The 14,681-nt window shown below is 43.5% G+C and overlaps 1 protein-coding gene across 3 annotated transcripts in view; it reads right to left on the reverse strand.

Annotated features, from left to right (window-relative positions):
- Window positions 1–1,987: 1,987 nt before the first annotated feature.
- Window positions 1,988–14,681, reverse strand: part of stpg1 (sperm-tail PG-rich repeat containing 1) — a 77,111-nt gene continuing 64,417 nt past the window's right edge. For all 3 annotated transcript variants that reach the window (XM_085962600.1, XM_085962601.1, XM_085962602.1), the window contains 3 exons: window positions 13,127–13,307; window positions 9,621–9,811; window positions 1,988–2,466 (listed from right to left, as the gene is read on the reverse strand). In XM_085962600.1, coding sequence (XP_085818726.1) covers window positions 2,393–2,466; window positions 9,621–9,811; window positions 13,127–13,307 — 446 coding nt within the window. In that variant the 3' untranslated portion in view covers window positions 1,988–2,392. The remainder of the gene's footprint in view (window positions 2,467–9,620; window positions 9,812–13,126; window positions 13,308–14,681) is intronic.

A 14,681-nucleotide genomic window follows, 5' to 3' on the forward strand; every position in this document is an offset into this window, starting at 1 on the left:
GGACTACCGTACCGAGAAATGGCAGCCTGGAACTATTTGCACACGACTAGGACCGCTGATGTATACCGTGGACATGGGAGAAAGCATAATAAGGCGCCATGCTGACCAGATCATAGAGTCATTCGAAAAAGGACAACCTACACCACAACTCTATATGCCTAGTGATGAAGCAGAGATACCCATAGTATCTACCTCCGATCCGGTGATACTGGAACCAGATGAACCCGACACTGGCATTGAAGCCGAATCGACCTTGCCAAAAGAACCTACTACACCACCGAGGCGTTATCCGGACCGAGTCAGGAAGCCTCCAGAGAGATTGAATTTGTAATTGATTACCTTCAGCAAATGTGTATATTATTGTTCTTGTAAAAATGTTATTTAATGATTACTTAAAATGTTATGTACTATTTATCTAAAAGGGGAGGAATTGTAGTGTATGTACCTTTAAGAGGAACTGTGTTTTTGAAGCCCCTGTATACTGTAATGCCAGTGGTGACTACTCGGGTGTATAAGCCTGTATAGCGTCTTGTGTAGTTAGTTCACCTCCAGACTTTGTTCAGTAAACACTTGTTAAATCAACTCCTGCATTCCGTGTCTCCATTAACACACGGATCTAACAATGGTAATGGCAGAGTGAGGGATATGCCGGATCATGAGGTTGCAGATTGTGGTGGAATACAATTCTGCTGCTGCTGATGGCCTACAGCGCCTCATGGATGCCCAGTTTTGAGCTGCTAGATCTGTTCTGAATCTATTTCATTTAGCACGGTGGTAATGCCGCACAACACGATGGAGGGTGGCCTCAATGTGAAGACGGGACTTCGTCTGCACAAGGATTGTGTGGTGGTCACTGCTACCCATGGACAGATGCATCTGCGACAGGTAGATTGGTGAGGACGAGGTCAAGTAGATTTTTCCCTCATGTTGGTTCTCTCACCACCTGCCGCAGTCCTAGTCTGGCAGCTATGTCCTTCAGGACTCAGCCAGCTCGGTCAGTAGTGGTGCTACCGAGCCACTCTTGGTGATGGACATTGAAGTCCCCACCCAGAGTACATTCTGTGCCCTTGCTACCCGCAGTGCTTCTTCCAAGTGGTGTTCAATATGGAGGAGTACTGATTCATTAGCTGAGGGAGGGCAGTAGGTGGTAATCAGCAGGAGGTTTCCTTGCCCACACTTGACCTGAAGCCATGAGACTTCATGGGGTCTGGAGTCAATGTTGAGGACTCCCAGGGCTATTCCCTCCTGACTGTATACCACTGTGCTGCCACCTCTGGTGGGTCTGTGCTGCCAATGGGACAGGACATACCCAAGAGTGGTGATGGAGGAGTCTGGGACATTGGCTGAAAAGAATGATTCTGTGAGTATGACTATCTTGACTAGTCTGTGGGACAGCTCTCCCAATTTTGGCACAAGTCCCCAGATGTTGGTGAGGAGGACTTTGCAGGATCGACTGGGCTGGGTGTGCCGTTGTCGTGTCCCAAGCTGGTGCCAAGGTTGATGCCAGGTGGTCTGTCTGGTTTTATTCTTATTATTGTGTTATCATGCGGTTTGTTACAACTGAGTGGCTTGCTAGGCCATTTCAGAGGGCAGTTAAGAGTCAACCTCGTTGCTGTAGGTCTGGAGTCACACATAGGCCAGACCAGGTAAGGACGGCAGATTTCCTTCCCTAAAGGACATTAGTGAACCAAATGGGTTTTTACAACAATCCGATAGTTTCATGGTCACCATCACTAATACTAGCTTTTTTTTCCAGATTTATTTAATTAAGTTAATTTAAATTCCCCAGCTGCCGTGGTGGGATTTGAACGCACGTCTCTGGATCATTAGTCCAGGTCTCTGGATTACTAGTCCAGTGACATTACCACTATGCTGCCGTTCTCGTATTAATGTGGTTTTACCTTGGAAAATAAGTGCTTCTTAAAATGTTTGGTTGAAATGAAGGTAAATAAATATATTAAAATTGATATTTAAACCAGATCACACCTTTAAGCTTTCAATGCATGTATGAATGATAGAAGTAATAGTTTAAATGAAAATGGACTCATTGTTAGGTTTGATAGAACAAGTGATTCCTACAGAAAACAGTAAGTCATTCTTTTTTTTGGAGGAGAAGCTTTTACACTTCATTCAGAAACAAGTTCATCACATGATACATGCAAGTGAAGCCGCCTCCAATTCAAGGTCAATAATAAACTCAAATTGGATTATGATCACTTATTTCTACAATACAATTATGACAAAATCTATGATGAATCTGTGCTATCCTGTTCATTACCACCCAAAGCACAGCTCACATCTTCATGTGTGCAATATATATTGATTTGAAGTGTAATCACTGGAAGTCCCATCTGCCCTTGTATGGGCTCCTTGCTTGTTTTTCCATCAGTGTCTATAGTGGCACCCACTTTTGATCAACGTTGTGCAGGAACGACCGTTTTCCTTTTTTGTTTGGCACATAGGAGGCTGTGGGATGCAGAACAGATAAACATCATCGCATGAAAGCATGTTGGGAGATGCTTTAATTAGTATTTGGGTAAAGATTTGTTGATAATTATCTCTAGCATGGCAGACATCCTATATAATAATACGTAAGACAATACTGCTGCTCTGATAGCTACAACTACAGGGCACTGGAGTTCCGTCTAAGAGAACTGAGCTTGAATCCCAGTCCAGACTGACTTTTCTACTTAGATTTTGCAAGGATTTCAGATTTGCCAATCTTGGATTGCTTTAGGGAAACGGAGGGGAAAAAAAGTGTCAGAGCTCATTTCTCCACTTTTCAATCTCCTCTCCTTGGATGGACAAGAACTGGCACCCAGTGGCCCTGGAGAATGAGACAGAACACGGTCAATAACCATCATGTAAACAGCAAAAATAAAAGTAGTAAAAATCCTAGGTTCTTCAAATCATACTATTCCTTTAGCTGGATGTATGAGTAATTTAGTTATGTAAATTGAGAATTTGTGTCTGTATGAATAAATCAGCATGAAATTCCCATTTGCTTTCTGATGGGGCCAGCTAACCATGTGGTAAAAGCTATCATCGGTTTAGCAGGCAATTAGACCGCGGAGCAGTTAGAAAGAAAGCAGCCATGATGATCTGACTCTTGGACTCTGCTGAAGTAGTTTTACTGATGCTGAGCACACTGACTATCTAACTCACAGCTACAGTTTGCACTTGCCTGATCTTGTATTGGCTGTCAGATGTGGTGTTCATGATCCAAATATGCAGCCATTCTCCTCAACCCAACCCAACTCAACTTAACGCTACTCTATAGCCTCCCGGTTTCCAAAAGGCCTGACTTTGTAGCTTACCCTCACTCTCGCCATGACCAAACTTTGGAGCCAGCCTCCTCATCACCCATGATCAAAACCATGAAAGTTTTATTCATTAAACTATTTTAATAAGGAATGTGAAGTGTCCACAATCAGGCTAGTTTCAACGTGTTGTGTCAGGGTGAGAGTAGTTTTGTGACACATATTTGACAACATCTGTTGAACAGAAATCTGAACTGGAAGGGAGTCCACCACCATGAGGATGAAGAAGCCAATACTTCACCCATAATTAGCTTGTTTCGCATTTTAGAGATAAATAAGACATTATAAAATATATATTTATATGATTTATATAATCTAGAAATGCAGTTTTAAAATACGGACAAAATGGGGTAGAAGTTGGACCTCATTGTGCCTGTTTTACAACGAGGGCCAATTTTGGGGAGCAATATCCTGCGCCCGATTAGCGCCAAGGGTATGGGTGCTGCAATATTGGCATAGGTGGCTGCCCAGGTGCCCATGGCACCAACCTGAAGCAGGCATTATGACCTTTGCATATGCAAACGAGGGGCCGAATGCCTATTTCCGGACCCCCTGCACTAAGTTGGTTGGGGTTATGCTCCTCTTGGATCTACAGCACTCCTGACAACTCCTGCTGGCCTGTGATCGGCCCTCCTCCCATTGTCCTTTCACTCTCCTCCCAGGACATACCTCAGGGCCACTGCCGGCAAGGTAGGTGGTCCAAAATTGAAACCCTTACAATGGTTAAACTGCCTCTGGAGGCCAGGTTAGTGCCTGTGGCTCAATTTCAGGTGAGCCTCTGGACTCTGGGATGGGGTGTGTGCTGCCGGCACATTGTTGCTTCTGTGCCCGAAATCGGGACATAATCAATCACTCTGGGCAGATTTAGTCTGAACAGTTGGTTGGATTAGTGGCATAGTGTGGTGATATGAAAGCCATTGCGATTTGTACTTTAGTAATACCCTGTGATACTGACCCATCATAAATCTTATGGCCCATTAAAAACCTGAAATTTCAAAGGTTTCTGTGATAAGACAAATACTGCTGCAATTCACCAAACACTTTCCCTCCAGTGGGTGCAACGCCTGTGCCTTTCTTCCCACACTGTTGTTCGGGGGGGGGTGGGGGGATTTGCCCAGGGCTACTCGCACCGGACAATGACTGGAGTTAAAAGATGGAGCGGAATCCAGATGCTAGGTAGGTCTGCTCCATTTCTCAGTCCCTTGACCAGAGATTTGCCCCAGGGATGCTTTGGCCTCGGAAAGTTATTTTGGGCCCAGAATATGTTTTCCTTTATATAAAGCCAATTTATCAAAACATTTAAGTGCCAAAGCTTATCTGGAAGAGTTAGATTTCAGCATGTGCAATTCTGTGAAATGAAAGCAATTTGTATCACACAGTGCTCTAGCTATGTCATAGAGAATGTGGTTTGAGCTGGAGGGATGAGACTAGTAGTTCATGTTTAACAACATCACAGGGTCCAGGGAAGTTGCTGCCAGAGGCATTAATTGAACTGACCCATCATAAAGCTTGTGGCCCATTAAAAACCTGAAAATTCAAACATTTCTGGCATTGGTGCCAAGCTGCTCACTCTGCACTGGATAAATTGTTCTTTCCCTTTGGGTCTCTTCTCTCTCTCTGTCTCTCCAGCACTTTCCTCCTTTGTTGTCCTTTTTCTCTGTGCCGCAGAGACATTAGAGCTAATTATGTAGTGCTGCCTCAGTGCCATCAGCACTGCAATTCATTGTATATCCATAGAGAGTTGACATTGTGTGAGTTTGCAAGGTCAGCTCATTTCCATATTTAGAATGTGCTCCCTCCACACATTGGAAAGGAGAACATTTGATGCATAAGCAGAATATCCCATCACCGATTATCCCTTAAGAGCTGCTAGAAAAAAGTTAAAGGGATTTGTATGATAAAGTAGGTGGCTGTATAGTGGGGCAAAACTTCTTTCAGTCTTTTGCTGAAAATAGTTTCTGAATATTTGACAGCCATTCATTCCCCAAGGACTGTATGGTGGGAAAGGACTGGCAGATAAAAAAAGGAAAACCAAACATGGAGGCATGAAAAGCAGCTGTTGTGCAAGTGGTGGAGTGTTACAGCACCCAACCCCCTTTCTGATGGATGGCAAGGTGGACGTACTGCTACATGAGGGAAAGGTGTGAGGGAATACAGCGTGCTTTTAGTAACCTGGTAAGGTAAGACTGCCCAACAATGCCATGAACCAAGAATGCATGCCACAAAGTACTGCATATCAACCTGTTCTACAAATCCTGCTCACCCATATCAATCCCTCACACGACCGTACAGCTCTTCCATGCCCATATTTCAGCAGGGTACATATATAAGCTGCAACTTGCAATTGAAAGGCTTGAAACAATGACACATTCTAAGGGCTTTACTCATCAAATCATTATAGCACAATTCCGCTGCATGGTCACTTACAGACAGGATGAGCTGAAAGTTGGACACATATCTGACACCATGTATATGCCTCATCAACTAACAACACCTAAAGAATGCTTCTCTGCTTACATGACAAAATTGTGCATAATACAGGGAACTGACCCAAACTGGAGAAGGGCTCAGAAATCACAACCCCTTAATTCCCTGTTATTCATCTAGTTCTACTTTAACCATGAAACGTTGTACTTGGGGCATATACATGCCAAACCCCACTCAGTTACCTTTATTTGCACCCACCACCGAATTCTGCTGCTTGCCCCTTGATGCCTTGTGGCTCTCTGAGCTCTCACTAAAGTTGGTACTGAAAGAATTCCTTTTCATGTGCTCTTTGTTTCATTAGTTCCTGTTCTGCTCAAGTCCTGTAAAAGCTTCCAGTCCACATTCCGGCAACTTAGTGGACAATAATAGACTTTTTTTCAGGGCATTTAAAAACAAATGTACTGAAGTGAATAAATAAGATATCGCCCCAAAATGATCTCCCAAATACATATTATAAGCAAAAAAAAATCAGAACTATTGAAAAAAACATTTGTGCTAAAATGTGTGCTGTAAATAGAGCTACGACAAAAATTGTGTAAAGCTGGGCTCCTTTATATTGTACATGGTGTGAACATTCAAAAAAGGTTCTGAGGGTAAAAATGCAATCTTAGGACAAAAGCTGGAGAAATGCATCAGATATTCATCTAAATATTTTTGCATTTATTTGGGGGCCTTAATGAGGCAATGGCATGAAATGTAAGCAAGCACTCTAGCACATGAACTGCAGCTGGCCAAAAGATTGTGGGCAGAAAGCATTGGGCACATATCATGCCTAAGGCCTGCTTGCCCAATTTTCTGATACCCTGGGCCTGTCCCACACCTGGAGATTACAAAATCTATCTTGTTCCAGGAATCTCGCTGTTGTGGAACCATTTCCCCACAGGGTGCAGTGCTGAAAAAAATGGCTCTATTGAGTTACAGAGATGTTTACCAAGGACCAGCAGGGAGGGGAAAAGAGAGGGGGAGAAAGGTTGAAGGAAACATGGCAGATGGAAAGGCGGGAGAGAGAAATAAAGGAAGAAATACAGGGAGGAGGGTGGAAAGGAGACAATGAGAGAGAGGAGGATTTGGAGGGAATGAAGTAGAAGTGGAGGGGAACAAACGGAAGTGGTTATAATATGCTCAAGCAGGAAGTATAAATCAGATCCGCTGCTCTCAAAATTCTTCACATGCGCAGGCCGAGAGAAATGGATTGCTTATACCCAGTGAAGAGTCTCTTTGTACTGCACATGATTCCCAACAAAAACTATGTTTTTTTAGCACTGACATCGATAATCTGTGTCAGAAATATCAGTCATGGTATTGGAAATAGAAAATATGACACTGGTGCAGCAAAGGGTGATATTCTCAGTTTGGGGCACAGTCACATTGCTAGAGTAGAGTGAAGCATCAAACCTTTACTACACCTGACCCTGGGAAAACTTGATGCTGACATTTGAGGATCTGAAGTATAAAAGGGTTTCCTTTCCCAGTGCCAGTATCCTTCACCTTGATGGGCACAAAATTGACCCCCCCAAAAAAGTTACTCCCAACCAATGGGAGTAATTTTCACCTTCAGTGGGATTGTACACCCTGCCCGATTTACTTTTCCATTATAGTCAATAGAAAGGAAAATTGGGTTGGGTATATAACAAGCTGCTGATCCACCACCACCAGTCCCGTCCCACCACCTGCCAAAAGTGAAAATTACCCTCAACAAGGCAGAAAACTTAAAATTTGCAAAACTGCAAAATAAATTGCAGGAGATTTTAAAATAGAACAAAATGCTTCCTTCAACACAGATCTAGAAACCCATATTTACTTAAAACCTGGCAACGTGTAAAAGAAATACCATGGCATACACCTAGCAAGACCAACAGGGATGCAACTATTTACTTATTGTATTTTGTTTGCAAATTGACCATGCAAAGTTTTACAGTTGCATTGTATTTTGAAATGGCTGGGTTGAGATGTCATACAGGTTTTAGGTAGTTTCCAGTTAAAGTGGAACAGTGAGATATCTTCCTAGTACTAAAAACTCTTGCAGTCCTTGTGCTTGTGACATTTCACCAACAACAGTTGCAATCTTTTGTGAGATACCCCTGCTTGTCCCACAGGGAGATCCCTCTGTGAGTGTCCAACACAACCTTCAAACACATTTTCTACGGCTGACAACTTGCAAAATATGTATCTTTGTGACTGGTGTGGGGGAGAGTAATAGGGAATGAATCCAGCAAAATTGTTCTTGGGTTAACGTTTCCTTGCGAGTCACAGGTTTACTGCACACAGTTCATTTGTGACTTTGCAAAGAAGCAAACCAAACTGCTTGGTAATCGTGGGCTGCACTTGCATTTGACGTCCCGAGGATCTATAAACAAAATTTGCCAAAACCTCAGTCAGCACAATCGGCATGATGTACAATTTGTGCTTTACTGGTGTTTAACATATATTGACTGTCATTTTGGACCAATCAACTGGAGTTTGCAGGGTCAACAGGACAGCACCTAATTTGCTTGGGGCCGGACAGCACCCACCCCACCAGGAGCACATTCCCAGTGTTTGTCTACACTGTTTGGCACAAAAGAAACCCCATTTACCCTACACTGGGGCAAGAGGGGTGGGTGTTGCCTCTGCCCATCCAAGACACAACCAACTCCGCTTTGGACCCCTGTGTAAAAATAAAAATCTTTGTTCTTTGATGGTCCAGGTGGCTCCCCTCGCCTGTCTCTTCCCCTCCCCCTCCAGTGGGGCCCACTTGCACCCATACGGAGGCTGGTTTGCCTCATCCCACTCAGTGTACTGGCCTGCAGACCTTAGCTGGGTTCCGACTGAGCCCGGGGTAGGAAGGATCTAACCCCCCAGGACGGCCCCTTACGCCACTGGCCTTGTAAGGGGTGGGCACAGGTTCTGCCTCTTAGAGAGCTGACCAATAATCCTAGAATCAGTGAGGAATCAGTGTAAACAGACGCCTGGAGTTACAGCAGAAGTCCAGCAGAACTCCGGAGGAAATCTGCAGCCACAATGCCTATGAGCTCCATAGTATATATATTTTAACAAATCTCCCATGGTGCTGTTTACAGTGAGTCAGGGGACATGCTGGTTTATAACACTTACAGGTGATGCATGCTACACGCTAAGCTTTTATTGTATAACTAGCAGATCTGTGGCGTTGTTCATGGTGATCTGCTTACACCATGTAGAGCAGAATATCAAGGCCACTAATTTATGGTGATTGAATAGGTCAGATCTGTTTTTGTTATGTGATATTTTAAAACTTTTACCTGTGCTTTGGGGACCACTTTCCACAAATCTATCCAATATTCTGTAAAAACTGTAAATGAGTTGCATTTATTTTGCATACATTCCTTTGCTTAAATGCATTTAATTTTTATCACCTGCCAATTTTAAAGCTGAAAATGCACAACAAGATGGCATACAACATGTAGGAGTTAGAGGTAAGTATCTGGCACTTAGCAGCACTGGGATGGGGGTATTAACTGCCTGTTTTGGGAGTCTCTGTCCCCATCTCCTCATGTCAGGAGCAGGTGAAAGTTTCATCCCTTACAGAGCCCACAGTAGGTCCCAATGTAAGGCTGGGACCCAGCCTCATTTCTGGCCCACCTGGTGTACTTCTGAGTTATGGCAGGAATGCGCTAGACAGGCTGCAGATTCCCCGCCTCTGTGTTTGTAAGTCATTGGCGGTTTAACAGCGGTTTCTGACATCTTCTGCATCCTCTTGGTGTGCATTCAAACACAGTGCCAGCCATCTATTTTTTTAAATTGCAGTATCCATGCTATTTCTGTTCCTTATCTCTAACCGCCATAGTCTCCTACCTGGCCCTGGATCATCTTTATTCTGGATATTTCCTGACCAGCGGCTCGTGTTAGACACAAACACAGCATTGGACATGTAGTGCTTGGGTGGATCATGAAAATCAACAACATTATAATACCCAGGGCCAGGAGGAGTCGGGTTTCTGCGTACTGGGAAGGGAGGAGCAGAAATACATATGTAATGTTTCTTCCTAGAAAAGATAAATTGCAACAGAACAATATGAAAAGTAACAAACATTTTGTTAAATGATACTAAATCTATGTTACAAAAACAGTAAATTAGACCTAGTGACTTACATTCCACTTGTGAAGCCGAACACAACTCATTTTAAAATAACAACAGAAAATGCTGGAAAAACTCAGCAGGCCAGGCAACATCCGTGGAGAGAAAATAGAGTCAACGTTGCAGGTCAAAACCCTTTGTCAAGACAACGATTTCCAGCATCTGCAGTATTTTGCTATCATACAACTCATTTTATGATGTTTGTGAGTTATCCACTCAGCCTCAGTTGTGGTATTTATATTTGATGCCTGGCCATGACACGTTCTCCAGATAACAAATTATAATTTGTAAAAACACAGCATAATATTGCTGCAGGTTATTTAGACCGTTAGTGCTGGTCATCAAAATGGTTCACTCCTCCTGAGTTTCTGATCTCAGCCATGCTGCTGTAGGGAATTGTCAAGCAGAGGTGAAAGGGTTGTTCTGCCAGTCTCCGGTTGCTTGCGCTGTATCTCCATCGTTTCCGGGAGTTCTGACTTTTCTTGTAAGGGGCAGCACCTCTGCCTGCCTGTTAAAAGGCAAATGCTGTCAGGGAGGTGAAAATTCCCTATACCAGGAGGTCCCCTTCCCTGGGTCAGTCAGGATTTGGCATATCTCCGGATGGCGGTACATCAAGTGAGTTGAGGCGTACTGGTCTTCAGATGGGTGAAAGTAGGCCCCACCAGTAGAATCCAGACCAGGAAAGTGACCTGGATCCCAAAGGGATATTTTATTTCAAACTATTTTGTGATTGGCCCCCTGACACAGAAGGCAACGCCCCCCCCTCCATGGTGGGCAGGCACCAGATTATCTGGCCATGTGGGGCAGGCGAGCATTGGAGTTGTGTCTTTAGTGGCATTTATGCCTGTCTGTCCCAGGTAAATTAGATGCCCTCCCACTAGCCACACAAACAACACATGGGCCTAGCACGGCAGGGCACCGATAAGTGTGATCCCGGCTAACCGTCAGGATTGTGTCCTGAGAAATTTCAGGACCCTGATGTCTCTCTGCTGTGGGAAAGTAAATCAAAATGTGGAATCTCTATTTGGCTGTTATCACAAAAAGGGGCATTGCAAGCACCTGATGTTAAGCCTGGGAGTTACCAACGACAGAAGAAAATTGGGGGTAAACAATGAATACATGCCCTAAAGGCAAACACACATAAATTCTATCATGTGCAATAGAAGCATGTTCATTTTGTTGGAGTGAATACTTCCATTGTTCATTGAAGTGATACAGTATACATGCAGCGAATTAATTGCTGCAAGATGTTTAAAGACTAAGGTTTCAGGGATCCTTCACGTCCATTGAACAAACAAGATGGCCCACCAACGTGGCAACAAGGAGTTTCAGGGATTCTTTCATTGTGCAAAAACCATTGGAATTTATTTCTGCGCGCAGTGCTTGTAAGCTTCCAATTCATGAAAGAAAATGACATCACTGTGAAATAAAGCCCTAGATTTTCCTTCCTGGTACCAATGTCAGGTGGTAATGAGACAGGTGGGGATGAGAAATTCTCTGGGGGGGGGGGGTAGGGGGGGGCAGAGCCATTCAGCTGGCCCCATGCCAGTCACTGCGACTTCCAGGGTTTTCTATCCGAAGTGACGGCAATCCGTTGAACATATTGCCCAAGTATGGTAGGGCATATTCAAAAATGACACAGTAATGATGGGAAAAAACGCCTGACAATGTATTTCCTGTCATTAACACCATAGCTGGGCTGGACACTAGGAACACCAGCACGTACCATGTTGCGATGGTAGGTGGGAGGGGATTTAAAATTTAAAATTTAATTCATCACAGAAGTGGGCCTCCTCACCAGCTGGCCCAAAGGCAGCCAGCCCCATTCACTGCTGCAGGCGATCGAGGCCTAAATGCCTTTATGGACACCCAGATACCTTTGTGCTTCCACAGCGCCTATTCTCTCAGAAAATATTCCGATTTGCCTTTCTCAGATCCAAAAGTGAATGACCTCACACTTCCCCATTGAACACCAGCTGCCGTAGTTTGGCCCACTCACTTAGTCTGTCTATGTCCCGTTGCACCTTCCTGCTCCCATTTACGTAATTTACGATGCCTCCTAACTTAAATTGCTCATTGGTTCATTATTGCTGCTGGCACCCTTGCCATCGATGTCTCCACGGCCTCCCAACTTCCCATTAATCAATTCCTGGCTCCCGCAGTCCTCTTCTCTCTCTGCCGTCAATGCCTATCATAGATGACCGACTTGCCGTCAATGCATCTCAACCTCCACAGATTCACACCCTGCCATCGATACCTCGCTCGGCTGCCTGTGATTTTTCCACCGATTCTGCTGCAAAATAAGTGACTTTTATTAAAAAAAGAGGCCAGTACCTGACACCTGCTTGCAGATGTTAGTTTAGAGGAGGGCAGATGGCTGTGTTTAACTTTTAAAAAATGCAGGCGACTCATGGTGGCTGAGCTTTAAAAACAATGAAAAGGAAGTTTGGGGAAAGACGGCAGAGAGTGCACGGGCACGTTTTATAAATGCCAAATCTTGAACTGTTAGTTCATTTTACACGCGCACTTATTGGACTGTGGATATTTTAGATGTTCACATACTCCACTGTGTATTTGTTTTTGGAAACTCACATTCTGCATTTGCATTTGTTTTAGATTCTCACACACTGCACTGCACATTTTATTTTAGAGGTTCAAATATTGCGCTGTACATTTTGTTTTAATTGCTCATATAATGCACAATGCATTTGTTTCAGATGCTTACACACTGTACTGTATATTTTGGTTTTGATAGCTCGCATACTGCACTCTCCATTTACACAGGAACATAGGTCAATTGACATTTTCAAGGCAGATTGATAGATTTTTGTTAGGTATGGTTATCAAGGGATATGGAGCAAAGGCAGGTAAATGGAGTTGAGGTACAGGTCAACCATGATCTAATTGAATGGCAGAATAGGCTTGAGGGGCTGAATGGCCTACTGCTGTTCCTATGTTACACATACTGCATTGTTTTAGATTCTTACACACTGCACTGTGCCTTTGTTTTAGGTACTCATGTACACTAGGAGGCAAAATTACTCTGCACAGACAGTGTTAATTCCCCCACCCCCATTTAACAGATTCAGAGGATGCAAACTTTGCACTTTCTGAAAGCTCAGAATCTGCACACTAATTTTTCTCACAATCAGACCCTCAGACAAGAAAGTTTTGCTGTATTCACCTATCTAGCAACCATTCAAACGGAGTCAGTCACACATACCAAGGATGCAAATGTGTGAATTGCATCCTCCCTTGTGCCATTGGTTTATATGGTTCATAGGTTGCTGGTCCTGGGCTTGTTGAGTCCTCTGGATACTTCAGGCGGATTGTCTTGGATTTAAAAGAAGAGACTATGGTCTTTGGTGACTCTTTGGTCAAAGAATGGTTGATTCTGTAATGACCTGGAAAAGAATTTCACAGCTGACACAGAACATTCGTGGTGATGATACCGTTCACAGGTGTGCAAAACAAACGTTCTTCGCTATTTATTGACCATGGACAACTGCAACAAAAGAATCTTGATATACATAGAGCTATTATCAAAACTAGAAAAACTTTTTTGCCGAATGCATTGCATTGTTACCTGAGGCACATAAAGAGACAAGAGGTAGATTTCCCTGCTCAGCAACCATATTGCTTCATCTACAGACAGGCAATAAATACAGCCCTGCCAGTGTCGCCCACATCCCAAGAACAAACGAAAGAAAACTAGCAACTTTCTACTGTTCTCCTGGGATGTTTTATCAACCTGGCAATAAGACAGGTTAACCACTATAATCTGTGTATGAACAGCCCAGCGGCATAGATGAAAGCATCAGATATAACATTGCCAATTTAGTACAGCATTGACCCAAATTATAGGCAATGTTGTATTGGGGGCTTCTACCTACAAAGAACTGGTTTGAAACCACACAAAGCATCATTAGAATGAGAAAGAGAGAGAAAAAAGGCTTGCATCTTGTCACTGAGGGTTTGATTTTTACTCAGGCCCTTGAGGTGAAATGAAAGTTGCCTCGTTCACTTCACTACCCTTTGCCGTTCCTTTCACTGAACCAGCAATAATGTGGAGCAGCGTAATAAAAATAATGGTGACTTATTTTCACACATAAATGATACGATGAAGTAATGACAATTTTGTAACAAAAGATGCACTTGTAGGAATGTGGGTTCCTAACTAAAAGACAGAGTTCTACTCAGGCGATCAAACAAAACGAACTTTAATGAAACAAACAGGCTTTAACAAGAAACTGCAGGATAACATCGAATGTAGGTCTGCTCTCTCTGGAGGCTCCACGAGGACTGCCCCTGCAGTCCCGTGGCTGACGTCATGACATCATCACGTTCTCCCGCCAGTGGGGAATCACGTGATGAACGGCGTGATGTCATCACGTTTTAGCCGCGCTGTTAAAGTAACCACACTCTGTACAGTTAAACAGCATAAATAAAGATACAGACTCAGGCTGTAGCTAACATGTCGTTAAAGGATTTATATACAAACGATCTGAGTCCTTTGGTGGCTCCGCCACACACTTCCATTTCAGCAAAACTGATGAAAAAGATAGGGAGCCAAAGCATTAAAAAAAATGATATGCAAATGAAACCTAAGCAGTTTGATCGCAGTGCACAGATATGTGCTGTGGATCAAGCCTTAAATATTATTTTCAACTTCCTCAATGGCTCAGCTCATTTTTCCAGTGAGTAACAATGCAGTCTTGTCATATTGATGCACAAACCAACTAAGCGCAGGCTATTCCCTTGTATTCATAAGATATGTG

This window comes from Somniosus microcephalus, chromosome 20, assembly GCF_052327205.1.
Source record: "Somniosus microcephalus isolate GS21.2 chromosome 20, FLI_Smic_1.0, whole genome shotgun sequence".
Taxonomy (NCBI): Eukaryota; Metazoa; Chordata; class Chondrichthyes; order Squaliformes; family Somniosidae; genus Somniosus; species Somniosus microcephalus.